The sequence below is a fragment of the Mirounga angustirostris genome, unplaced genomic scaffold (assembly GCF_029215605.1).
Source record: "Mirounga angustirostris isolate CCGP_5_RB_7025 unplaced genomic scaffold, mMirAng1.0.hap1 SCAF_12, whole genome shotgun sequence".
NCBI lineage: Eukaryota > Metazoa > Chordata > Mammalia > Carnivora > Phocidae > Mirounga > Mirounga angustirostris.
The window spans coordinates 89,789,405-89,817,046 of NW_026991720.1; the positions used below are offsets into that span (position 1 = coordinate 89,789,405).

General features: G+C 47.7%; 1 protein-coding gene and 1 long non-coding RNA gene across 2 annotated transcripts in view; one reads left to right on the forward strand and one right to left on the reverse strand.

Moving 5' to 3' along the window:
• Nucleotides 1-27,642, reverse strand: part of LAMB1 (laminin subunit beta 1) — a 69,932-nt gene that overhangs the window by 1,702 nt on the left and 40,588 nt on the right. The window contains exons 20-31 of the mRNA XM_045864898.3: nucleotides 26,347-26,510; nucleotides 25,475-25,699; nucleotides 23,989-24,203; nucleotides 23,320-23,416; nucleotides 13,080-13,449; nucleotides 10,376-10,560; nucleotides 9,264-9,505; nucleotides 6,464-6,667; nucleotides 5,701-5,845; nucleotides 3,440-3,647; nucleotides 3,089-3,230; nucleotides 378-554 (exon numbers count right to left, since the gene is read on the reverse strand). Of these exons, the coding sequence (XP_045720854.1) occupies nucleotides 378-554; nucleotides 3,089-3,230; nucleotides 3,440-3,647; nucleotides 5,701-5,845; nucleotides 6,464-6,667; nucleotides 9,264-9,505; nucleotides 10,376-10,560; nucleotides 13,080-13,449; nucleotides 23,320-23,416; nucleotides 23,989-24,203; nucleotides 25,475-25,699; nucleotides 26,347-26,510 (2,374 nt within the window). The remainder of the gene's footprint in view (nucleotides 1-377; nucleotides 555-3,088; nucleotides 3,231-3,439; nucleotides 3,648-5,700; nucleotides 5,846-6,463; nucleotides 6,668-9,263; nucleotides 9,506-10,375; nucleotides 10,561-13,079; nucleotides 13,450-23,319; nucleotides 23,417-23,988; nucleotides 24,204-25,474; nucleotides 25,700-26,346; nucleotides 26,511-27,642) is intronic.
• Nucleotides 9,500-11,301, forward strand: LOC135362130 (uncharacterized). The gene is made up of 2 exons (XR_010406620.1): nucleotides 9,500-10,250; nucleotides 10,764-11,301. It is a non-coding gene; the product is annotated as an uncharacterized LOC135362130 (long non-coding RNA).

Genomic DNA, 27,642 nt, shown 5'->3' on the forward strand with positions numbered 1-27,642 from the left:
TTAAGCTTTTTCTACCCTGCTTTTCAAGACTTCTCAAATGGCCAAGTAATTACCGTATGCCATAAAGGCCTTCCTAATTGAATTAGCAAAGTATAAGCTCTGTGTATTTGTTTTAAGACTTCCGCCCCTAATTTCATTTTTTGCCTCCTTCTCCAAGTCTGGCTATGAGGGCTTAGGTCACGCTTCTTGGACACCTTCCTTTCCACTCCCACTCTTTTCCATCTGGGTCTCTAATGACTGCTATTTCAAAACGGGTCACTGGGGATATTTCTGATGAATAGCTGTTGGGTCCGTGTCCCTTACTGGTTCCAAGGAAGGCAACGAGGAGACCGTTGCTCCTTTATGAACACAGTTGTGAAGTTACAAAGCTTTCTTACCTTTTTAACGTCATCTGCGCTTTGTTTCACCGTGTACACCACTTTTTCAATATATTCTGCCTCCCCAGAGTTCTGGGCTGCCTTCCGCTTCAGTTCTTCCACGTTCCTCTCTAGCTCGCTGATGCGCTGAGAGGCGTTGAGCAAAGTCTCCTCAGAAGCAGCGGTTTCAGACTCAATCTGCAAGTATAATGTCAGTCACCGAGCCAGCCATTAATTGAACAACAAGTAGTTGGGCGTGCTAGGAATACAAATTTAGAGGAAGACTAAAAGGCTGCTTTGCTGTTTTGCTCTGGACCCAAAGAGAAAATTACCAAAAGGAAAATAAAATTTCAGGAAAGCTTATATAAAGTGCCTAACTTTATTCTTTTCGTAATTCTGATGGTCTCGGCTGGAAATTCATGTAAACTTCTTACTGAACCACCCCCAGACAGCTTGATGGGTTGAGAAAGCCATTTTAAGGACACCTGCAAGCTTTGGCTAAACAATGGTCACAAATAAGCAGATGTGAGAGGAAGGATTTCCACAGAAATTTCCAAATTCATGTGGGTGGGAAAATGGTAACTCCCAAGTCACCTTTAGTTTTTCCTGTCAACTCTAAATGTTAAATGTTAAACTCTAGTGGAGGTTATGGGTCTTCAGAAACTATCTGGAAAGTTGAGTATTCTCAGCTAATTACTAAAGGCAGACCAGAAATGTTCTTGAAAACTCAGAAAAGTCACTCTAGGACTGTGAGATGGCATGTCGTCTGGGGAAGTGATGGGTGGAACCCATAAACACTCAAAGTCATTTGGGAAAAAAATATCTGGGTGAGGATCCAGATATCTCTTTTCAAAGAATAATCAGTAAACATTGATTTTGAAAAGCAAGCCCAAGTAAGCAGCCTGACCCATGACAGAAGAACCAGTTTCACTGAGCACCTAGTTTTTTTTAAATAAATTCCCTTTTAGGATGGGTCTATTCCATAGAATTAAGTCTGAGTAACAATAATGTCATAATGAAACTAGTAAATCAATACAGACATGGCAAAATTTGTAAGTATTTCAAACCAAATGATTGTTAAGTTCACCCATCAACATAGAAAAATATTCTTAGTAGTTTTAATTCTTAGAAGATAAGCTTTATAAATGAGTGAATCAATTTTGACAAGCTTTCATTAATAGCATAGTTTAGAAGTTATTTTTGCTTAAGACTTTCTTTTTGCTGCTTAAATGTTTCCTGTCCCCTAGGGTCCCTGAAAAAAACTATCATTCACTTACATCATCAAGCCAAATAATGTTACCTATAATTTGATTAAATCTTATATTTTCCATTTTGCTTTTCAAAACTTAGTAATTTTTTAGAAAGATTTATTTTAGAGAATCTCAAGCAGACCCCTGAGCCGATCGTGGAGCCTGACTCCGGGCTTGATCTCCCAACACTGAGAACATGACCTAAGCCGAAACCAAGAGTCAGAGGCTTAACCGACTGCATCACCCAGGTGCCCCAAAACTTAGTAATTTTTATAAAGTCAGCTAAATAGATAAAGTTCGTTAAAATGTTAACAGCACATTGAGAAATTTGCAAGACCTTGGAGATATAAAATCAGAATAATCAAAGGGTTAGAACATATTCTAGTGGGAAAATGTAATTTTTCTATACTTGAACAAGAAAGGGCCTTAACTCAAAATTTAAGAAGGAAAAGTGGCCGAGGAACGGTCGAGTCTCATTTATTGAGCACGACAGAATAGGGGAAGACAGGTTTCTATCAACCAATGGTAGGAAAAGCAGGTTGAAAGACCACCTCTCAGGTTTTAAACATTAGGGGCTGTTGGCCTGGGAAGCGTGACAGTGCAGACTAATGGTATCTAATTTCAGAGTATATTCTGAGAAGTGGGTAGGGATCATAGGAGTCCATTTTATTTCCCATCCATTTTTATAAAACAAATGAACTTTCCTAAACTTGGATGGAAAGATTTGCTTATAGGACTGCCTTTTGAAAAATGACAGTTATACTTGCATTACTTTTAAGTGATAGGATTTTTAGAATAAAGCACTAAGTCCATGTGAAAAACTCTTCATGTATACTTTTTAACCAACTGAGCCACCCAGGCGCCCCTTCATGTATACTTTTTAATATCTTGTAGTCCCTGAGTCAAGAGCATTCTGCTTATGGTAAGTTTTTGGGGCCCCTGGCTGGCTCAGTCAGTAGAGCATGTGCCCCTTGATCTTGGGGTCGTGAATTCGAGCCCCACATTGGGCATTGAGTTTACTTAATGCATTCTGAGCAAAACAGATTGTTTAGCTATAAGATCCCTATCAGGTTTGTCTAGAATTGGGGACTGGAAGCATTTTGACCTTCATTGCTCTCCAGCGGTTTTTAAAATTTACAGTAAAATTTTGTGAATGCTTACCTCCTAAGTTTTGAGATACAGCAGAAGTTTCCTAAAACTAAATTTTGAAATTAATACTATCCTTCCTACTGCTAAAGAGTGTCTGTGTGAGTCCTTGAAGGAAAAGGGAGATAGAAACACATACACTATGAAAGTGAAGGGGGCTTAACTAAGATCCAGTGTCTTCAGGGTCCTTTAGCACCCGCGCTCACGCAGTCGTCTGGCTTTTCCTGAAATTAGGGCAGCCCTTCCATGCTCAGCTGTGAGAGTGCACGTCACTGTCAAAGGCACTTGCTTTGCAGGTAGAGTTTCTGTGAGTGTTCTCTCCCCCCACTATCTTACCGAAGTGAGCAGGTTCTGGGTTCCCTGGATGTCTTCATCTGCTTGCTTTATGGCTTTCTCTGCGGCAATCTGGGCCTTTTCTGCTTCCTCCAGCGCTTCCTTCACCATGTCTGCGGTGACTTTAACATCAGTTGCGCTTTTGCTGGGTGAAAGAAGGAGACGATCTATGTGAACATGAAAATGTTACTTCCTCTCAGAACATTAAAAAAAATTTAAAGAACAGCCTCTTGGAATGACCCAGAGGGACTCCTACAGGTCAGTCTTAGAAATCTCCCTGGTTAAAGAAAGCCTTTTTGCTCCCTGCTAGACACAAAACAGAAGCCCCCTAAATGCCACAACGTCTTCAGATACCTGGCTCTCTTAGCTTCTTCCAGCAACATCTCTGCTCTGGCAACGTCAGCAGCGCTTTGCTGTAGAATAACCTCAACTTGAGAAAGGCTTTCAACTCGTTCCCGAATATCTTCTGTCAAGTTCTGTAACTGCTGTGGGGTGCTAGGCATCTCCATCTTCAGTACTTCGTTAGCCACTGCTTCGATGCTGTCCAGGTCCGCACTGTCCTCTGTGAAAAGCAAAGATGTCCCCACAGAGAGGCCAGAGTCACAGATGGCTAACTTTGTCACTTCTCGTCACCCACCAGGTGAACTGCCTTCTGGGGGTGACACCAAGACAGCCACTTCCTATTTAAGAATTTATAGTCTAGGGGCGCCTGGGTGGCTCAGTCGCTAAGCGTCTGCCTTCGGCTCAGGTCATGATCCCAGGGTCTTGGGATCGAACCCCACATCGGGCTCCCTGCTCCGCAGGAAGCCTGCCTCTTCCTCTCCCACTCCCCCTGCTTGTGTTCCCTCTTTTGCTGTGTCTCTTCCTGTCAAATAAATAAAATCTTTAAAAAAAAAAAAAGAATTTATAGTCTAGTTGAGTAGTTACGTGTGGAGAAAGTAACTACTGGAATTTGCTGTAGACTGGGAAAGTCCAGGAAGGCTTTTGTGGAGGATGAAGAACTGATAAGATTTTGAAGGATAATGGGATTTGAAGGGAAGAAGATGGACATCTCTGGATGGAGAGACTGTATGGGCCAAGCATATCCCGTCAAAGTCCAGCAGAGTGAATGGTTCAGATTACAGAAGAGCAGCAAATGGGGGAGGGGCAGAGGGAGAGGGAATCTCCAGCAGACGCTGCGGTGAGCACAGAGCCTGACACGGGGCTCAGTCACACGACCCTGAGATCATGACCTGAGCCGAAACCAAGAGTCAGAGGCTTAACTGAGCCACCCAGATGCCCAAGTAGCGCTTTTAATTGACGTTGGAAGAATAGCTAGACTACTGCAAATGCAGAGATAAAGAGCTGATATTTCTTACATAAATTATCTGGATTCTGGAAGTTACAGGAAGGGAGAAAATCCAGGCAGAGAAGCAAGAGAATCTGATAGCATATTATCACAGAAGCTAAGGAATTTCAAATGTCTAATGTGAAAATTGGTCAGAAAAATGCCCAAGAGGTTAAGCTTCAAACATGTCATTGATTTAAGGTTTTTTGTTTTACTTTTTAACTATTAACATAAAAATGGACCCCTAAGGGTTTAAGCACGGGAAAATATTTGATCATGTGATGGCTTCCACAGGATATTTCGTAAGATAGCCATAGGAATACCATTGGCTCCTTTCTTACTCCCCATTTTCCTTGCTAACAGAGTACTATTTTGTTCAGGCGCCCACCACTAAGAGAAGGTAAACTTAGCAACTCAAGAGTTAAATGCTGATTAGTCTGTCAACGATGGTAATCCCATTCCATTTGACATTTATGCATGGGATGGGATGCTTTCCTGGCCCGTGAGATTTATCGGGATGACTGCTCCAGGCGTCTGGAGGAAGATTTCCTTCCTTTAGAAAAGATACAGTAGGGAAACAGGTCGTCTCTTCTTTCACGAGGGATTGTCGAGGCTTTGTGTGAAGTCTGAAACTTTGGGCAGCCACCTTGTAACCAGGAGCTGGCCCGAGAACAAAGCAGATGACCTTTACTACATGAGCCCCAGAACCTCTTGCTATGTGATACAGTATGCATCTTTTTTGATTGAGCCCATTTCAGTTGAAAGTTTTGTGTAACTTGAAGCCAACACCATCCTTTACTGACGACACTCAGACTGTGACCAGAAACACTTAGCTGGACCACAAACTGGAGATTTTCTCTTTCTCTACAGAACAGGAAGGGATGGAGCTAACCATAAGTATGGTGTCCTGTAAATAAGAGGATTCCAAAGCTTTGCAGGCAGCGTCCAAATAAGCTACTGCTTTGAGGATCGAAGGACGTTCTATGTAATCTCTAACAGATTCCAAATTCGTTCTCACAGCGTGTGTTTGACTTGATTCCCACTTGGGTATCCCATCTGTGTCTGCATAACATCAGAGAAGATGACTTACGTACACGTAGCTTAAGAAATGCCAACATTTCTTAACATGGACTTTTTCTTTTGAAATGTGACTTTATTCCCAGCCAGAAATGGATTTTCTCTAAAATGCAGACTTGAATTCTGGTCTCTCAAACACAGATTCTTACAAAACATTTTTTATATTCGACAAGAAGAAGCAATGTCTAAAAGTCAAATGGAAACAACTTACGGGTCAGAAAGTTTCTGATTTGCTTGATCAGATTCCTCAGGTCCTCGTTGCTCTTGTCCACTTTTTCTTTGGTAGCATTGGTTTTCAGCAGAACATCCTGAGCATTCTGTTTTGCCTCATCTGCCCTCAGTTTTGCTTCAGAGACCTAAATATGAGGAATAAATGACCCAGGGAACAACTTCACTCTTTCTACGGCAGACCAGAATACTATAAATGGCCCGGAAAGTGACGCTGAAAAGCTATGCATTTGGAACCATGGGTTTTAGAAACAAATGTCTCTCATTCAACTGTACTGTGTTCCTCTATGGACAGAAAGTACTCCGTCTAGAGCTGGCCACACAATTTCTCATACAGATCGGGCTAGCATATAAACATTTTTTTCTAATTGTTTCTAACTCCTCCGAACCATTTGGTGGCCTATAAAACAGGATGTTAACATGGTCGCTTTAGAAAAATAAATGCTCAGCTGCTCAGCATGAAATTTTTATAGCACAGCTCAATGTATTCATATCCCTGGACCCATGATAAGTAACAAATGATCTCAAATCACTGTCATGAGAAGAGAGCAAATTCTTAAATATTCTGTGAAGAAAACCTCCCTGTGTATTTTTTTTGCTGACTTCACAACAACCGGCACTTTGACACTTGACGTGTCCTTGCCATGTCCCTTTCATTTCACCATGGAACATCGATCTCTCCCTTCCAGATCCTCTAGCCTGTCACTGAGAGCCAACACCACAAAGCGAGGCTGCCCCCGAATTACCATCTTGGAGAGCTGCTCCACCTCGGCCAGCGCGCTCAGGACGTCTCGGTCGAAGTCCATGGCTTTCTGCCAGGCTCCGTGTGCCACCGTGACCAGGCCCCCGCAGCCGGGTCCCCCACACTTCTTCTCGCCTTCGTCTGTTCTGCAGCTGGGGCCGCCACACTCCGTCTCGGAACACGAGGCCCCTGGGGGCGTCCCGCAGGTCTGCAACAAGGGGGAGCAGGCCCTGGTCTTCAGAGGGAGTCTGAAGCTCAGCACAGCTGTGCAGGGCCTGGGTGGCCCCAGAGAGCGTGTAGGTGGTCCTTGGCAAGGGTGCTCCAGGGAGCACAGTGCTCGGGCGGGGCGGGGGAGCGGGGAGAGGAGCACAGAGCTTAGGAATAAGCTAACCTACTCACTGCCAAGGAAACAGAGTTTACGACGCTTCACCAGTGCCCTCTGCCCCGATGAACTGGAATGCCATCTGGGTGCTGTGTGGGGTGCAAACTGATCTGCTGTGAGGCTGAAATCTGCCAACAGGAGAGCAAAAGAATGCTTCCCCTTTATCCTAAATCACTGGACTAAAAAAAAAAAAAAAAGGTATTGAGAAACTGTCCTGGTCCATAGAGTGACCTAGAAGGCTCCTGTCTGGCCTTTCAGTACCTTCAGATCTAGTGAGGAAGACAGGCTCACTCTGGGTAAAACAGCCAAGAAGAGGTCACGTGCTGTAAGTAGGAAGGAAAGCAGACAAAGGAGAGAGACCATGGAGGCTTGTAGTCATCGGGGAAGGATGAGCTGGCTGGTGGGATTTGAGCAGGGAAGTGGGAGAACATTCCAGATGTGAAAGGGAACCAGAGCAATCCCCCCCCCCCCCCCCCAGTTCTCCCTCCCCATACTCCTCTTCCTTACCTATCAGAAACTTCCAAAGATCTGAGCCTGGCCATGGCATACACATGCAAACGGATAAATGATAAGTTTGCTATATGATGGAAAAGGCTGAGCAGGGAGAAAACTGTGGAGCTGTCCTCTCACGTTGAACAGAGATAGTGAAAAGCAGGTAATGCTCCCCGACAAGGAAAAAGTAGTTTTTGAATAAATAGTCAACTCCTTAGACTAATAGTTTTATGATAATTATAATTCCAGTGTGTCTCAAAATAATGGACTTTCATGTATCTGGTTTATAGCATATAAAAAGCTTCAGAGAAGAAAGTTTATTCTGCGTGCTCTAGAAGAACGGGGGCCTTAAGGGAAGCATAAGGGCTCAGGGATGCTTTCTAAAAACACTCTGACAACACATGAGGAGATCTGTTTTATTTCAGCCACAGGCATGAAAAAAATGGCATGGGTCTATCTAAATATACACAAAACAAAGAACTGAAGGTACCTGAAAAACACAAAGGGACAAAAACCTCTCTATCCAAGAACTGTCAGTATGGAACCCGTAAAGAGAGCTCGCAGAGGAGAATTGCATACATCCAATGAGCAACCAGAAGCTGGCCAACCCCAAGGTTAGCTCACCCGATGGACAAGCAACCACAGGGAAAGGGCACCCATTCACACGGCCCCCCACTCCCTCACTACCCTCTGTTGCAAAGCAAACATCCTTCAGCACACTCAGCTGCTTTCGCTTTAGTGCGTGGATTTTGTTTGTGATTACTGGTTTTTATTGGAATTTCTAAGGAATCAATCCCGAAAGGAAAGACTGAGAGAGCTGTCATCCCACGCCTGTATATAGTTACTTTGTGCCCTACAAAGCACAGTGGGCACATTGCTCTGGGCCCCCGTGTTTCTATTAAACCATGACAGGAGATCTACCTTACTCCCTAGTCCCACTACATGCTATAACGTGTGATAAGAGAATCTATAACCCTGTAGGCAGCAATTACGTTTGGCACAATACAGTAGCAGCGACAGTGTGTTTTTGCCAACTGCAGAGAACGCGAGATGGGCAAGGTAAGGAGGCAGGGAGGGAGGGGAGGGGGCTTTTCACTAAAGACAAAATCCAAAGGAAGCCTGCACTGTCCCCTTGGCCTTTCTGCATCCACCTGCCTCTTGCCATTACTGTTCCTCTGTGTTCCTAAGCTAAGAGACCACAAGCCTTATTCTATAAACAATACCCTCCAAATTCTCTCAGTAGGTGTCCTTCCCTGAAAAACAATAAGGAAACAAGAGGACAAAACAGGCAGAGTTTGGCTTTTTTTGGCCTTCTGCCGGATCTTCATTAAACTCACTACTCAATTTCGTTTGGCTCCAGAGTTACTCTTTAAAAGCTTCTGGGAAATGAATCTACTTTCGCGGTTGGTCTCAGGGTTAATCTTCACCAGGTAAAGTTACTGGAACAAAGGAACATTCGAATTTACACCAAGGGAAAAATTCTTTTGCTCCCTTAATTTTTTCAAGTCCCTCCCAGAATGGTTCCTGAAACTGCTCCACGGAAAAGGGAGTTTGCACTTCAAATTAGAACTATGTAAAAAAAGAAATGTCCACAGTCTAAAGGGTTCAAATTTGAATAGGAAATCAGCAAGTCAGTGTAACAGTCTGGGAAAGTAGTCCTGATTCTTTGTATCACAGAGAAACCTCTGGAACCCGGGGGTGGGGGTAGGGGTTTGTGGGGGAAGGAGGGGGTGTGTGGAAAGGCAGATGTTGTTTTGATCTGGCTGGATGGTGGGTACCCATAGGTGGTCACCCATAGGTGGTCCAGAGACTAGAGACCGGTTTCACTCCCGCTGGTTCATTTGCAAAGTGAACAGGATTATAGACAAAACAGGGTCGTTTCTCTTCCTATTGCATCCTAGCCTTGGGGCCAAACCCTCAAAAACCTTACCATTTCAGCAGCCGCTGAAAGGTCCAGACTTTGTAGTTTGCCTGCCAGTTCATCCAGAAGGCGGGCCTGTTCCTCTTGTTTTTCTCTGAACTGGGCTTCTCGCTCCATCATCAAGTCTTCGACTCGGTCCCGGGTGAGCGCCGACTGCTCCACGGTGCTGTTGGGGTCTGTGGTGGAGGCGTTCACCCTCTCCTCTGCCGCTAGAGACATCTGGAAGTACTTGGTAATGCTATCCAAGGCACCTAGGGCACAAAATGGAATCGCCCACAGTGAAACCTCTTGTGCTCAGTCTCAGGAAGCGATGGCCGTATCTGGTGTCTGCCCCAAAATTGACTGTATGATTTTGCTCTAAAATTCAAGGACTAAAATCTTTAGGAAGAAACATAACTTTCCCCTCATGAGCAATGGCTACACTGTGTCCCATTAGCAGCTATTCTGGCTCTGGAGGATGCCAAACATCTGGATGCAAAATTAACTCAGTCATGCAGATGTTTCTGCAAACAGGCGATCTTCCAGTTCTCAGTCAACAGCCAACAGCATCAGGCAGCCCGCAGATTACATACCCAGATATTTTTTCTTCTCTTTTCCTACTCATTTAACTATTCAGAGCCACTCAAATGGCTAGTATGACATACATAAAACAGCATGGCATACTGTGGCTTTGAGGACCTAGCCAGAAAAATAAAGGGTTGTGCGTAGAATAGGATGGTTAGCGGGATCTGATGCTGCAAAAATTCTTCCCTGACCAGGCAACATTCTTGAATATAAAAGAATTTGCTGAAATATCAATGTGACTTCTGAACTATTCACAAGAGCGCATTTCCAAGAAATACCAAGGAGGTTAAACCATCCACTGAAAACAAATCAGGAACCGGATGCCATTCCGCTGCTCACTCCACGGAACCTCTCCCGGGTCTTAGGCTCTCCGAGTCCCAGGTCGCACATTTGTGACCGGGGGCCTTAATCCTTACTTGTGCCAGACACTTGGTGAGAAAAAGCTCTAGGATTATTAGAAAGCACTAAATTTTATTCTGAAAGTGCCGTACTAGAGGGTCAGACAGTGTGTTGAATCCATTGTCCGGGACTGCGTGTTTGCACAAAAAAATGCTCACCCCGAATATCTGAGTTTTTGATAAATTCCAATTGCTCAGCAAGCTCTTTCACGGTGTTGTCTAGGCTTTCCGCTTCTGCCTGCAGAGCATCTAGTTCTCTGGCTGTGCTGTTGCTTTGTGAAGCTGTGTCAGACAATCTCACTTCTACTTGAGCCATCTTTTCCGAAACGTCTTTGGTTAATTTCCTGTAAAGGGGAGAAGTTCGCCTAAGTACAATAAACCAAAGGGGAGTTCTGAAGTCTCGTTTTTCTATTTTCTACAAATCCTGTACCCCTTACTCTGTGTTTTCAAACCAATTCCGTACTTTCTAACTATTTCCAAGTCCTGGTTTTATTCTCTTCATCATTAAGAGACTGTGTCAAATCTAACAATTTTCCTTTCTTCCAAGACTTTGAAGAAAAACACAGAAGCGCCAATCAGCTGTGTTGTGGCGGAAGTTCCTGAAGGGATTCTGAGCACCTGAGCAAAGGTCCAGGGCATGGAGCTCCAGCTCTGAATGTAAGCAGCGTCAGACAGTCCCACAACTCAGAAGACATAAAGGACTCCAGTGTAGAATTGTACTTCCCGGCCACCTGCCGAGAAATGCTCTTACCTGAACCTCAGGGATCACCGTCAAGATGGGACATGCAGAAAGGAAATCTCACAGCCACCAGGACCCCCGGGACCCGCCCACAGCTTTTCATATACTTCCCCCGGTGGCAAGGTCCCATCCAAGGACCCTCCTCCTTCCACCAACAAGCAACCCTTTTATTTCTCATAAGAAAGGAGGTAGTATCTACCAGGATGGACTTGGATACGCAGTTAGCTTTCACAATATTTCATTTGGAATCTAAACCCAACTGCATTTTCTTCTGTATTTCACATCCCCAAAGCTGTATTTTAAGCATCTATTTGTACATTACTTATAAATACAGTGTGTGTGTATGCACGTATGTGTGTGTGTATATGTATATATTATAACAAAGAAAACAATATTTGAGAAGACCTCAGCTCTGGGCTTTACTGGGTCACCTAATTCATTGTCGTCTCAGGGAAATACTAGTCAGTATAAAAAAACACTGGGAGAACATAGTGGGGGCTAAAAGGCTGGGGGCCATTTGAAAAATGCCATTTAAGGCCGAGATAAAACCATGATCCAACTCAAAAAGTACTTCAAAGGATTTGTAGGTTAAATTACATTTTATAAACCCCACCACTTTTTCCTGAGACAATTATAATATAGTTTCTTTTTTCAGTGCTTTCTTCTGTTCACCTGCTGATTCACAGAAGGCTTTGGTTTTCTTCTCAGCTCTCCTACAATGTTAAATGATTTTTAAAGAAATCAAATCTAACACTGTGTATTTTTTTAGTAATGCCACTTTGGATCCTAAGACACCCATCTTCGGATGTTGTGTTGAAAAAAGATTAATGAAACCAGTTTCCCTGGGATGATTACAATCTCTCCAATTAGAGGACTAGTGAGGGGAGCAACAGAGCCATTTCGGGAATGTGATCCCTCCTCCGGCAGGCTCTCAAAGGACACCCAGCTTGACTTTCTCCCTTGGGTGTGTGAGACCAAGGCCAAGAATCAGGTCCTAAATGGGCTTGTCCTTGGACCACAGCCTTCCAGAACTTGTTATCGCTACGTGTTAGGAGACTGAGCTGTCCACCGTCCAGAACTCTAATGAGCTAAGATTCCTCATTAAATGCACTGTCGCCACATCAGACATTTCCCAGCACTCTGGTCCACCCCATGGTCTTGGACATGAAACCTCTGGCCTGAAACCAAGGGACCAGCTACTTGAAATCTAGAAGGTCCAGGAAGGGCCTCCCACAAGGTGCCTAAGCGCATGTCAGCTGATCCCTTGCAGCTTGCTGCTCACAGTGCAGAGATGAAAAGTCCATCGGGCTTCCCAGAGAGGCTGATTCCCGTCCCTTCACACAGAAAATGTGGGAAGGGAGTGGGGGTGTTTGGGAGCTGGAGAAATGGTCAAAAAATGAGCCCCGAGAAGTTGAGCATCACTCAGAGCTCAGTTCTCTCTGCTTTCACTGGCAAAATAGATACCAGGCAGAGAGGATAACCCGGAGAAGGGCTACGAGGAGAATTTTTCACTGAGGAGAATTTGTTATAATTACAGAGGGGAGCACCGCTCTAGCCAACCAGCAGCAGAGCTGCAGAAAGGACTTGGAAGCAGGGGTCTTGCTGTGAGAATGGATTTCCTGGTTAGGAGCAAAGCGTAGTAACGACGACTTCTATTCATCGTGTTTTTGGCAATTACACTGTCCTTTCACAGATCAATCCTTCTGCTGCTCTGTAAGGTAAAGGTAAATACTGCCTTCCCCTCCTCCGGAGGAGGGAAGAGAGAGACGCGGCCTAAGTGAGTCATTCAAATTCTCAAGCCTAGCAACTAACCAAGCTACGGCTCATTTACGGAGCCTCTGTCTCCGAAGCCAATGTCCTTGCCATTCTACTAGCTCAGAGCACCGTTCGCAAAGAGGAGTGCTGAACGGGACCCGCACACAGTCTATTCTGCAGCCTCTGCAATTTGGTCAGTGTTCACTCGCCCAAATGCCCAGAGTGAAGACTGCTGGAAAGCCAATGACGCGGCATCCGAGTTCACTCACAGGGCACACCACGCCTTCTGATGGAGGCGCCACGCCTGGGCATCTCTCGACAGGTTGAAACAATACTGTGAGCACCTTCCCTGGCTCAGGGACTACTTACTCCGCTTCCTCAAAGAGATCCCCAATGTTTTTCAGCGGCTCCGCGGCAGGGCTCTGGGCCAGGATGTCTCTGATCTCGTTGATTTTTTTCTCCACCGAGTCCACCGTCTCCCGGTATGGCCCGATCACACCACTGATCTTCAAGGCCTTGGCTTTCTCCAGGAACTTCTGGGTCCGATTGGTCAACTCGGCGATGATCACGTCCCAGAGAGCAAAGCACTGGTGGCAGGGAGTGCAGTCGGGGAAGACCCCCGAGTACCCGCGCGTGCACTTGTCACAGCGTGGACCCTCGACCCCCTCGACGCAGATGCACTGGCCAGTGGACTGGTCACACTGTGGTGTCTCAATGCCCCTGGGGTCACAGTCGCAGGCTGGAAGGGAAACAGCACTGGTGATCCACCAGATCACAGACCTCCGCGACAAGACTCGGCATGCAGAAGCCGCAGTCACGTGTCTACCAAAGGCTCTGGGAGAGACTAGAGCGGTGGCGTCCTCCAGTCCAGGCATTACCCGGCCACTCGATAACCGCTTAGTAACGGTAACACTAGTAATTTTTTTAGGGTGACACTTATCGTGCCTGGCATTGCAGAAATGGTTTACATGCACCGTGTCACTGAACCCTATGGGATAGGTGGCTTGCCCCAAGTCTTACAGCCAGGAAATGGCTGGGCCAGGATTCAAGTTCAGCCTGTTGCAACTCCAGTCTGTGCTCTTAAACTCTGGCCCACCTCTGCCTCCCTTTGACTTTGACTTCCCCACAGATGTTGTCAGTGCAGACAACTCAGGTGACATCTGACGGCACCAAGGGACAACTCCTAACATCCCTCACCCGACCTGGTCACCAAACAGAATGGCGAATACTTGCTGAAATGCAACAAACTTGATAAAAAGAAAACTCAGTGACCATGAAGTCACAGGCATTCTAAGTATCTAGTTTAAAGGCTTTCAACAAAGTACAGCGTGTGGGTATCTGCCACTGCGAAAACCAGCCCCAGCACTATGAGCACAGGCTCAGGAAGTGTCAGAAGCGAGAGAAGGAACCCGGGAGCCGGTCGGCCCCAACTTCTCACTGGCCCAAACGGGCTGGCATCTTAGCCAGAACCAACTGGTAAAGGACCTTGGCTCACATTCCTTATCACACAGTCTGTGCCATTGAATCCTGGCTTAGAGCCCCACATTGCAGGGGATGAACTGATTTTTTTTAAGGATTGATTGATTTATTTTGGGGGGGGAGGGGCACAGGGAGAGGGAGAACCTCAAGCCGACTGGCCGAGTGTGGAGCCGGTCACCGGGCTCAGTGTCACAACCCTGAGATCCTGACGTGGGCCCAAGTCAAGAGTCGGACGCTTAACCCACTGAGCCACCCAGGCGCCCCAGGATTAACTTATTTTTATATCAACACTTGATATTTCACAGTATTTGTATAGTGTCTGAAAAACAAAAGGCCCGTACAAACATCTCTGGCCTTAAATCCTTTCGGGGGAAAGGTGGGGGATATAAAAAATATACAAAAAGCCCCCCCCCCAACAAATACATTATTCCCCTGAGGATTCCAAGGGTAGGAGTCTATCTGAAACCACGGTTTCCATTCTCAGCACCAAGCACAGGGTTCACTGGTGCTCAACGGGCTTTGCCAACTGAGGTTCTAACTTCATTTTCAGTACAGGCACGCAAGGGACATTTACATACCCCACTAAAACAAAATCATCTTCCTACTCTTAGTCTCAGGAAACAAACTGAGGGTTGCCGGAGTGGTGGGGGCTGGGAGGGATGGGTGGCTGGGTGATGGACATCGGGGAGGGTATGTGCTATGGTGAGCGCTGTGAAGTGTGTAAGACTGTTGAATCACAGACCTGTACCTCTGAAACAAATAATACATTATATGTTAATAAAAAAAACTTAAAAAAAAAAATCATCCTCCTAAAAACGTAATTTTGACTGTGGCAAAACACAACACATTCATGCTCTCAGATAGTGTTGTAAAACCGTCTTGGGTCAACAGCTGCTCTTGGTCTCCGAAAGTCTTTCTAAGGAAACATCTTCCAGAACCAGTTTCACTGATGGTCCTGAGATTTGCTCACTAGCCTCTACCCTCTAAACCCAGAGAGATGCGCTTGTCGTCCATTCGTGTGACCCTTGCCACAGCCTGCCTTTTATTGCTAGTTTAATCCCTCATTGCCTTCGTTGGCCACTGGCCTCCCCGTTCCCAGGCAGCAGGTCTGAGGAGTGCAGCGGTGGGGTGAGAAGGCTCCAGCTGCCTGGCGGCTGCCCATCCTGCCTTCCCCACCCCCCAGCTATGCAACCCTGAGCTGTGCACTGAGGAAACCGAGTCACTGACTTCACATCTGTAAGATGGGGTAATAACTATATCTACCCCATAGGCTCGCTTTCAGGATATGGAATAGCTTAATTCCAAAGTGCTTAGAGGAATGTCCAGTTCATAGTGAGCGCTCAACGGACAGTTTCATCATCATGACTTTCAGTCAGGCAAGGGTCTGGTAGTTTGCTGCCCAGAGTGAAGCCTGACCACATTTCCACTGGGAAACAAAAAGCTGTCATGGCCTTATGTATCTTTGTATACTTGCCAATAACATCATGATTTTTTTCAAAGATTTCAACTATGGAATATTCCAGTCTTCAACTTTTGGGCTGAAAACATAGCATTCCCTTCATGCCTTGGGTTTTCAAAACTAAACTTTTTTTTCCTTATGTATATTGTTTCTTTCCAGGCACCTCTGGCAGTTTGATTTTTCCTATGCTTTTGGGGTCATTCTTACGAGTCAGGGAGCAGCTTGAGCGAGCTGTGAATCACTTCAAGCGTGTTCCCTGCACCGTTATTTCTAGGGCATGTTCCTGGAGAGAAGGGTTCTGTGATCAGTAAGTTCAGGAAAGACATTCTCCTCTGGAAGATTCCAAACAAACATCAGCACATTGAAGGCTCAGAGGAGTTCGGCAGGAGAAACCTCATTTCGTGCCGTTTTTACCCAGCTGTATCCAAACTCATTTGACCACAGACTCTTTCCCCAGTGGAATAGCGGGAGACACCCAAGAGAAATAAGGGGAAAGGTGTCAGAAGCTGCTGCTTTCAACAGTTTCTGAGGATCAGAAGAAGAGTAAGAAATTTGATGATTAAGAGTTTACATTGTTTACACTTTAGGAATGGATTGCCGATGTCGTTTGGTAAAATTCGGTCATCTTTCAGAAAGCTACAAGTTACGTGGGTCATCTAGGTCCTAGCCTGTCACACTTGGGCGTACATCGGGATCACCTGGAGGGTCCACTAAACACAGACTGCTTCCCTCCTCCCGTCCCCCCACATTCGAATCCGAGTCCGTAGGTCTGGGTGGGACTTGAGAATTTGCATTTCTAACAGCTGCCAAGTGCTTGCTGACCCTCTGTTAGTTCCCCAGCTGTTCTAGCCTTCCTTTTGTATGTTAATGTGTGCTTGTAGGGGTGAGAGAGAAGGGGGGGAGGGTGAAAATGGGGAAGGGAAGGAGGGGGCGGGGGGGGGTAGGTGGAGAATGTGCGGGTGTTCATCCTTCAAAGAGTGGAGCTGCAGCAGTCATGACTTTGGGAGTAGGCCAGTGCAGGCTGATGCACGAACCTAATGACCTATGTAAGAAGAGGAATGCATGATGCCATTTGTAAACGATGGGCTTGCTCAGTCTGCTTCCGCCCTGCTGGCCCCAGTGAGCAGAGCCATGTGGGGCCTAGGTGGCCCAGGAGACCTGTGCCTACTTGACTCTCTCTCCTAGGTTTGGGACAACTGAGGCAGATGGGGCACATTTAGTTTGGTTAGAAAATTCTTTCTTTCCCATAGATAATGCAAAGGCACACATTAATTCAGTCCTAAAAAGGTTCCCACTGGATTCATACTTGGGGCAAGAGATGGGTCCATATATTTTTTAATTTCTCTAATAATTTTTCATTTTCTTGCTCTCATTCTGTCAGGGGCATCTTTGAGGGGGTGAACACGGGCCCCAAGCTGTAGGATTTAAATGGCAGGTGCACTCCCGTGAAGGCTTTCTCCTCTGTGGAGAGAAGTCCGGGCCAGCGCTCCAAGGGCAGGCAGAGCTCCGGCTCTCTCCAGAAGACAGGACTGGGTTAGCTAAGCTGACCAACACCCCTTTCCTCTAACTGAAAAAGTAAAGAGTCAAATTTCACAGATGGCTGGACTGCAGTTTCATCACTGAACACTTCCAGCCTGAACCTTCTCTGGAAGGTCACCAAAGGACTACGCTGTATCAGGTTTTCAAACTGAAGTGGGGGAAACCGCTAAGCTCCTGTGGACACGTGCTTCCAGAACTGCACCTCTCCTGGGGACGCCTGGGACGCAAACATGGGAAGGCCCACGTGTACCACTTTGTACAAAGACACCCCCCACAAAAGTACTTCCCGCTGAAGCAGAAAGGTTGGCTCTCACCTGACAACTGACAACGTCATGGACACTGAAATTATGAAGGAGACCCTCCAATCCCAGCTCACATTCGCTGGGATCTAAAACTTACAAACTATGCCCATGGTCTCTGACGAGGCCAGTGGTTGTTCTCCTCTCTTCAGAGGAAGGGCTAGGGGTCTAAGTGGACCGACAGCTCAGCCTGCTTTAAGAAATGGGATTCTCTGGCAGAGGATCGAAAACTTTCTCTTGAAAAGAAGAAAGTATTTAGCGAAAGTTGTGGCCTGGTCTTTAAGATGAACAAGTCATGAAGATGAAGACTAGCATTTTAAAAATGAACCCGTAATGACTGTAATGAGCCATTAAGAATTCCACCTTCACCTGTACATACATTCTCGGCTATGTGGTCAGTAGGTTTCCTTTGTTTCTACTAAATTTTCTCATCGTTTAAAAACATGATCTCTAAGAGCTAGTACATGAATAATGCACCCAATTTACAGATATTGAGGCCTAGAAGAAAACACTAGCAAGTCAATCCCAGAACAGGAAACATTAGCCTGTGTGCCTCTTAATCAGTAGGTTTAACTTCCTGCTTTCTTTCCATCCGTCCCGCTCCTCCTCCAGGCCCCTCCAACAACTGAAGGCCTGGCAGTCAAGGCTTCCATAGTCTAGTGAAACCGAATTGCCCCCATGGGTCCCCAGTACATGGTTTCCTGAGGGCGCCCCCGCCCCCCACTACTAACAAGAGTATTTGTGGCCCTCTAGAGAATCTAATTAAATCTGATTTCCCAAGTCACGCTGCATGTTGCCCTTATTGACCTCTAGCCAGGGCAAGAATTCCTCTCTAAAAACCTGTCATCTGGGGCGCCTGGGGGTCTCCGTTGGTTAAGCATCTGCCTCTGGCTCAGGTCATGATCCCAGGGTCCTGGGATCGAGCCCCGCATCGGGCTCCCTGCTCTGCGGGAAGCCTGCTTCTCCCTCTCTCTCTGGTTCTGCCTACTTGTATTTGCTCTCTCTGCCAAATGAATAAAGAAAATCTTTTTTTTTTTTAATTTATTTATTTGACAGAGAGAGACACAGCAAGAGAGGGAACATAAGCAGGGGGAGTGGGAGAGGGAGAAGCAGGCTTTCCATGGAGCAGGGAGCCCAATGTGGGGCTTGATCCCAGGACCCGGGGATCATGACCTGAGCCGGAGGCAGACGCTTAACTGACTGAGCCACCCAGGCGCCCCTGAATAAAAAAATCTTTAAAAAAAATAAAAACCTGTCATCAAGGACCTGCCAGGCCTGTGGAAAGAACAGGGACATTGGGCCACACAGGCCTGGCTTCCCAGCTCAGCCCTCACCTGCGGTTTTTGGGCAAGTCACTTAACTTCTCTGAGCCTAAGATTTCTCAGCTGTGAAGCAGAGGTTATATTTATCCTCATAGATGATTAGTTGTAAGGATAAAAGCAAGAATATGTATTTAACATCCCTACAAGTGCTCAGCACACACACAAGTGCAAACGGCCCCTACAGCTAACCTTTTCCATTCAACCTTGCTGCATGACTCCAGTTCCTATGGGTCTGGCCCTCCTGGGACAGTTGGAAAGGTCTATACCACTCTCTTCCTGCTTCTTGCCATCAGGTTACCCTACGTGCGCCATTTCCTCACGGGGCCTGCCGGAGCCTGGCGCCCAAGGGGCCGTGCTTCTTTGCTGGGTCCCCACCCCATGAGGCTGAGTGCACGCTCAGCTCTGTGCTGGTATCCAGCCTGCCTGGAGAAAGTACTATGTCCTACAATCAGGTAACAGGGTTATTCTATCATGGACCCTGCCTCAGAGTAGGGACTCCAGGATTAGCTCTACTGCCCAAAGTTTCACGGATCCTCTACCTAGGCAGTTCTACTTTACTGTAAGGGAAATTTAAATTTTCTAGTCTCTTAAATGTGATTTTTAAAATTTAATTTTATTATGTTATGTTAGTCACCATACATCATTAGTTTTTGATGTAGTGTTCCAGGATTCATTGTTTGCGTATAACACCCAGTGCTCCATGCAGTACGTGCCCTCCTTAACACCCATCACCAGGCTAACCCATCCCCCCACCCCCCTTCCTTCTAGAACCCTCAGTTTGTTTCTCAGAGTCCATAGTGTCTCATGGTTCGTCTTCCCCTCCGATATCCCCCCTTCATTTTTCCCTTCTTTCTCCTAATGTCCTCCATGTTATTCCTTATGTTCCACAAATAAGTGAAACCATATAATTGTCTTTCTCTGCTTGACTTATTTCGCTTAGCATAATCTCCTCCAGTCCCATCCATGTTGATGTAAAAGTTGGGTATTCATCCTTTCTGATGGCTGAGTAGTATTCCATTGTATATATGGACCATATCTTTATCCAGTCATCAGTTGAAGGGCATCTCGGCTCTTTCCACAGTTTGGCTACTGTGGACATTGCTGCTATGAACATTGGGGTGCATACGGCTCTTCTTTTCAATATTTAAATGTGATTTTGGGGGCACCTGGGTGGCTCAGTTGGTTAAGCATCTGCCTTTGGCTCAGGTCACGATCCCAGGGTCCTGGGATTGAGCCCCGCATTGGGATCCCTGCTCGGAGAGGAGCCTGCTTCTCCCTCTCCCTTTGCCCCTCCCCCTGCTCATGCTCTCTCTCTCTCTCTCTCTCAAATAAATAAATAAAATCTTTAAAAAAGGAATGTGATTTTGCTTTAAATTCTCTACCTCTTCAGGCCCACCATTTTATTTATTTATTTCTTTGGCCTTGCTAACTTCGGTCTGGGGACGAAAGGTGGGAAGTAATGATTTCACTTGCAGAGATGAGCTCCCTGGCTCATCAAACTTTCTCTATAAAGGCCTGGATAGGACATAGTTAGGCTTAGCGGGCCAAGGATCAGACACAAACGCACCGCACAGGCGGTGGGCTGGGTTTGCCCGCCCCTGGCCTGGCCCGGACTGCCCTGCAGGGGACACACGTGCTGTGATTAGGATCATGTAAGATAAGCCTTCCCTCTACTAACAAGAGTATTTGTGGCTCTCTAAAGAATCAAATTAAATCTGATTTCCCAAGTCATGCTGCAAATAAAGAATAAGGTGGGTAGCGGTAAACGAATCCCAGCCTGAGAAAAGAATACAAGTGTCTTAAAAATTCAAGTCTGAGCAAAGGAATGCACTTCATTTCTCTATTAAAAACAATTTGAAATGAGAAATAAGCATGATGGGCCTCTCACCTATGGCCCACATTTCCCATTTGCGCTGATTTAAGAGACACTGGCCTTTTCCAACAGCCAGAGGCCCTCCCTTTGCTATCTATGAATCAACAGAAAGATTCCTCGTGTGACCCTTTGACTCCCAAAGAGCACAATGGAGAGCTTGGAGCTGAGGTTTTCTCCGGCACGTTCACTGGTGGGTGGATGGGATTCTCTCCATCCCCACACAGTGGTGGGCTTGTTCAGACTTGGATGACTGGCCAAGAGCCCCAACCCTCCTGGACAATAGGAACATTCAACAAGTCATAAGTCTGAGGCTCCACTCATTTGTCTTTCACACAACTACATTTTTTTCCATAAGGAGAAAACTTCGCTTTGACCTTAAGCCTTCCTGGAAGCATGCTGTTTACCAAATGACACCAGAAAGTCTCAATCTGTGCCCTGGAAGATTTGACATTGAAGACCATTGGGCAATTAATTACCTATTCTTAAGAAAAGTAGTCCTATTCTTTCCCCATGGTTGCATCTGATTTTGGATGACACCTATTCTCGTCCCTGCTCATAGTCGGACCCTGTCCCCCCATTTCCATTTGTGACCATATTCCAGTTCATCCAGGGCCCTGATCTCCATGTGCTGCTGCATTTTGGCCCTGCCTCATCCGATCATACTAGCCCTGCCTCGCTGCCATCCTGTTCACACAAGGCCCAGTGGCGGCCATGACCTCCCCATGGCTAAGTCCCGACTCTGTCTCTGGAAACTTTGCAGGTTAGGAGCTTTCTCCAGTTCACCCAGGTCGTCAAAAACACTTGGGTCCCAACAGTTTCTTATGTAACAGGCTGACATTTTTTCTGGATACCACAAAGTAGTTGGTGGACACGGATGCCATGGATTTCCCTCTTTGCAAAGTTGCTAAAACATGATCTAACTTTTGACCAGAACAAGCTGATACTGTTCCTATAAGCCGCAATTGCTCTAGCAGATTTAGAGCTGAAAGTTTGAGGATAAAAGGGTGAGGGGTAAAGTTCTGAGCACTAAATGAACAATTCTCTGATTGACTAACTCGGGGAACGGGCTTTTCATGCTCACAAAGCTGAGATGGAACAAAAGGTCAGCAAGCTTTGGTGGTCAAAGCTATTTTGCCAATGACACATGCTGCTGGAATCGGGCTATAAGCGATGATAGAACCATTATCTGGAGCAAGTGAAGCCCTTGGGGCATTACAAGATGGAGGAATCTGCCAGGAGAGTGATTGGAGCCCCGGAGAAACCCTATTTTAAACAGGATGTTACTTGCGGGAGACAGCTGGAGCAGGCATCCCATTGAATGTCGCAGACCTTCTCGCGGAAATGAGAAAATGAGATCCCATGAGAAACCAGCATCTGGACTAATGGCCGATGAAGGAAGGAGCACCTGCTCATCCACACTGTAATCATTTCTGTGGAACAAACCTTAACCTGAGATGTTGGTACAAACCCTTCTGGCTAAGCCTTCACGGAAATAACAGATCATATGCCTTGTATTCAGGCCTTGTCCACTGAAGTTTGCCCCCCTGTTAAGGAACAGACGGGTGGACTCTGAAGGAACACATAGTATCTCGGTTTCTCATCTTTGATAGGAGATGCTCAGTGAACCACTAGCTTGAAGCTCTGTATCATTTCTTGTCACAGCTGTCTCCAAAAAAGAAAAAGGTCACTTTTTATTTAGAGTCCAATAGGGACTGATAATTTCAGATGTGTCACAAGGAAAATACATGGAAGAACGGTTAAAAAACTGCAAAGCTAGTTATCTGTACTTATAAGCTTGAAAAGTGGGGAAGACAACCCAAGCAGGAAAGAAAGACTAGTACACCAGAATAGAAGCAGTCTATGAAAATCCTTCCTACAAATGCTTTTGCTTTAAGGTCCAAAAAATACCTGGCAGGTCAAAACCAAAACTGCAACAGCACGAGAATTAAGCAATCCTTACGATCCACATGATTTTAACAAGTTTTTCTTCTGAAGAAGTCATCAAGTTTTCCCTCATACTCCTGTTTGTCATAAGCCTAAGTGAAAATCTGGCTTTTATTCACATTTAACAGACTTGGGGCTCCTGTCACCTCCTCCTCTGTGGTGCAGAGAGATGCTGGGATATGGCCCTCCGGTTCCCACCGGTGGGGACAGCATGCTACCGCACATGCGCCGAGGGCCTTAACTATCAGCAGAGTCTACTGGACACACTGGAACCACACGAGCCGACCAGAACCACGTTTAACTCTGCGTGTGCTGACAAGGAAGCCGGCCACAAGGTACTGTTCACGGGAGGGGGAGAAATCAGTTTGCAGAACGAGGTCATTAAGATGAGCCCATTTGGGTCAAAAGCGTGTGAAAAAGCCGTTCCGTGTGTCTTCATGGTACGTGCATGCCCTTGTGCAGAGACAAAGACTCCCCTACCCCCCTCCCCCGGGGGATGGAGCTGGAAGTCAGCAGCTCGCCCTTCACGACCTGCCCTTCCATGGGGCAGGATCTGTTAGATTGTTCTCTGAACAATGAGCTCGAACTGCTTTTGTCACGAGACCTACAAACCAACTCCCCGGTACAAAGAGCTGTGGCACACGTGTGTCGCCTCGGGCCCGCCCGGCGCCCCCCGAGAACACCCGCGGCTCACCTCGGCACTCCACGTTGGGGTCTCCCCAGAAGAGCTCCTGGCACTCGCTGCAGGTGCGGCCTCCGAAGCCGGGCATGCACTGACACTGTCCCGTGAACTGCGGCCACAAGACACAGCCCGGTCACACGGGCCGGCGGGCGCGGGACTCAAGCAGAGAAGCCCCCTCGGGCTCTGACGTCCGCGCTGCCCCCCGGGTGCCCAGGGCCCCTGCCGGCCTCTGACTGCTCTCCAGCAACGAGCGGTGGAAAGGGCCAGAGCACGTTACGCTTCATCTGCGGGTTTCTTCACACGCCGCCAGTGAGCCTAGGCCTCCTGCGACACGCCTGCCATGGGCACACGTCGCTCTCAGGGTGTGTCAGGAAGCAAGAGCACAACTTACCGTGCCGATAGGGCCACGTGCTTCCTTTCAGGCTGTATCGCTAAGCAGGGAGTCTGGTTCGGCAGCAGCCAGGTGTGGATGAAAAACAGCACACACCTGTGCATCCTGATGGGGGGCCTGACCCCCAGTCGGTGTTGTGGTAGCCAGGTTGCGCGCCCTGGCCGCGAGGAGGTGGGGGGCCCTCCTCTAACTGGGGCAAAGCCACCGAATGGGCTCGCCACCCCCCACCCTGGACTCCTAAAGGGGAGTCCTCACGCCACATGGCCTCGCCCCCGGCCACAGCGCCTCACCTCGTTGCACGACGGCCCGAAGGAATGAGCGGGATCGCAGCCACACGGGTCACAGCCGGTCCCGCTGGCCAGCCGCCAGGTGTCGGGCGCACAGCGGTCGCAGTTCTGCCCGAGCACATTGGGAAGACACAGGCACTGGCCCGTGGTTCTGTCACACCGGCAGTCGGAGCCGTTGCAGTGCTCCTGCCCCGTGCCCAGGGTATTGCAGACACACTCTGGAAACGAACGGTGCGATCCCATTTACTTACACTCAACAAGCTCCTAGAATCCGTGAAATACGCAGATGATACGCAAGTTAGCTACGTTCTAATGGCTAAGATCGGCCCTCCCCAGGTTTTGGCCTGGGGATGCAAACAAGAGGGAAAGCAACGGGGGCGCCTGGGTGGCTCAGTCGGTTAAGCGTCTGCCTTCGGCTCAGGTCAGGATCCCAGGGTCCTGGGATCGAGCCCCGCATCGGGCTCCCTGCTCAGCGGGGAGCCTGCTTCTCCCTCTCCTTCTGTAGCTCCCCCTGCTTGTGCTCTCTGTCTCTCTCTCTGTCAAATAAATAAATAAAATCTTAAAAAAAAAAGGAGGGAAAGGAATGGAAATGATTTAAAAAAAAAAACCCAAAACTAAAAACAAAACAAAAACACACAAAAAACCAAAACAACAAAACCAGAAAAACCCCACTAAAACTGCTGTTCTTCAGAAATTCTTACAACGTAGACAGTTCTGACGTTTCCCAGGCAGATCAGGACACATTTTGCCTACCAGCATTTCTGAAATACTCAGAGTTTTAATAAGCTGCTGGCGAATCATGTTAAAATTGAGGACTTAACTGGAAATAACAACAACAAAATATGCCGTGGGACTTGGGATGTCAGGACTTCAAACCCTCGGCAGGGAGCAGCAGTAATGGATGTGTCAGACAAGGCAGGTGGAGGCCCCGCGAGCGGGTAAGGACCAGTCCTGCTGACCCTCCACATTCCCCACGTGTCTGTATAAACAGGGGGGCCTAGGGGCGCGGCCTCCGCAGGAGGAGATGCTGACTGATCTCCTGCTAAGAGAGAAAGGAGTTCTGCAGGAGACACTGGAGAGATGTTCCTTCCTTCTCCCCCTCAGGCAGGAAGGCTCCACCCACCGATGGCAGGAGGAAAGGTGCCGACCAGAGTGGGTACTTAGGACCTCCATGTCCCCGCCCGGCAGCAAGTTCACGGGCAGAACGTAAAATCAACGCACTCTACTGGGCGGCACTGATTTCTGACACAGCTGCACAGTTTCCCTTGGGTTCCCTCCCTCCGGCACTGAGCCGCATCTTGAGACTTCAGTCCTGCCAGAAAACGAGGATGTAACAAAAAGAAAGGGCCAATCTCATCCTTCTTTTGTCCAAGCAAAAGCTTGTCAGGGGTTTTCCCAGAGGAAACAGACACCCGAAGAAGAACATCCCCCCGACAGCAAAGAAGGCGGCGGAAATCATCGAGAGGCGGGCGAAGGGAAGCGCGCTTACTTCGACAGTCCTGCCGGAGGGCGTCCCCGTAGTACCCGGACCGGCAGACCTGGCACTGCTCCCCCTCCGTGTGGTACAAGCACTTGAGGCACCTCCCCGTCTCCTTGTCGCAGGCTTCCGGGTCGGTTGTGTCGATGTTGTGGTGACACTGGCAAGACTGACAGGCGCCCCCCACGTCCGAGGGACTGCCGAAGAAGCCTGGGGCACAGTCGTCACACCTGGAGCCTAGGGACCAAGCACAAGCCGTTCGGCTCGCTGCCTGACGCGTCCCGCCCCCCGACACCCCGCCGAGAGCGCCGGCCCAGGAGGTGCTGGGTTCCTGGCCAAGCCCGGGGTGACCATGTCATTCGCGGGAAAGAGGACCTGAAATCTGGGCCAGTGCTTCTGAACTACGGCGAGGCATCACTAATGTCTGAAACCGTGGCATCGAGGAGGAAATGAAAGGGAGTGATCACAAGTTAAGTCCAATCCGTGAGGCTCGGCAGAGCCCGGGCGTATAACCGACAACAAAGAGCGTATCAAGTTTGGCTAACGCAGGTGTCTGGGGATGAAGTTCTGCTCTTCCTTCTGCCCACTGTGTGGCCACTTCACCACGTTGAGCCTCTTCTGCCGGGAGCTGGGGAAGGGGACTCACTCAGGGATTCAAGTGCGCTTGCTCTCCTGCTCTTAGAGCATCATCGCCGACGCTCAAGAATTTACTCCATGTACCAAACAGGGAAAAAGAGCATCTTTTGTACGTCACGTTCCCTTCGGTTTTAATTAAGGTTGGTAAACACGATAATAAATTGTCGCACTCTTCATCTTTTTCCTTCATGCACAACTAAAACTCAGAAAGACATGTCCTTTCCTCCGGAAGTCTGGACCTTACTTACCGATGTGCCCAGGATTACAGACACAAGCCAGCTGCAAAGTCACGGGGTCCTGATAACAGCTGTTGGCGAACTGGCGTCCGCTGTCGGGACCGTCTGGGCAAGGACAAGGGCGGCAGTGATCTCCCGACCCGATGATGGGATCACCATAGTAACCGGCTAAGCACCTGCATCAGGCCCAGAGGAGAGAGGGCCCATGAACCACCATTGTAAGAAACCTGTTACAAGAAAGAGTCCAAGAAACCGTGTTCTCTGCTTACGAGCATTCACCCCCCCCATTCCTCCTATTTCCACTTGGAAGATTTTCCATGAGGGCGGTGGTTCTCCAATGTTCGCTCCAATCAGAATCCCTTGGAGGGCTTGTTAAAACAGGCTGCCGGGCTCATCCCTCCATTTCTGACTTAGTCACTCCCGTGTGACGCTGATGCTGCTCGTCTGGGGATCACACGTGCAGGGGCACTGCATTAGGACCCTCACTCACTCCTCCCCAGAAGAAGAGGTACATCTCCTCACGTGCCCCCTGTTGTCCTATCAGCTGCCTGCCCGCCTGCCCTGAGCATTCTGCCTTACATTAAAGAGTCTGGGGAAGGAGGTGGGCGTGGCGGGGGGGGCGGTGCGGGAAGGCAGTGTGTGGTTGTCTGTCTGTCTGCCCCTGCCTGGGAGGGGTGATGAGTTAGCAAGCCCATGGGGGCTTGTTCCGCATTCCAGCCCTCACCAGTGACAAAGCTGATAAGGACGCTCTGCAGCTGCAGGACTCCTGTGTCTGTCAGGTGGTTACAAACTAGGAGAGGCAAGAGGGAGGTCATTTACCGACTCCCACCTCCTCTCCTTACAGATCAGGAACCCACGGAGGTTAAATGACCTGCAAGGCTCACACAGCCAGTATGTAATGAGCCAGGATTTGAATTCAGCCTCCTGACTTGTAGCAAGGCATTCTTTTACTATGGGATGCTGCTTTTCAACATTTCTCAACATGACTGGTTGATTTGGGGTTACTTTTTCTTCCTGTAACAAAGGGTGAAGGAACTTTGGAGATCATCTAATCCAACCTATTCTATCAGCAGATGGCTGGACACTCGGAGAGGTGAGCTAACTCACCCAGGGCTATACCTAGAAGCAGAACTGAACCTGAGGTCTGAGGATTTCCAATTCATTTTGTTTGTCATGGTTTTTGTTATTTGGGGTTTTTTTGGGGGGGGATATTTTTGCCTTTTTTCTTTTGAAATGGGTAATATTTTTTTAAATGGGGAGAGGGGAATGAGATGAAGAAAGAGAAGGGAAAGCTGTTCAGAGGAGATT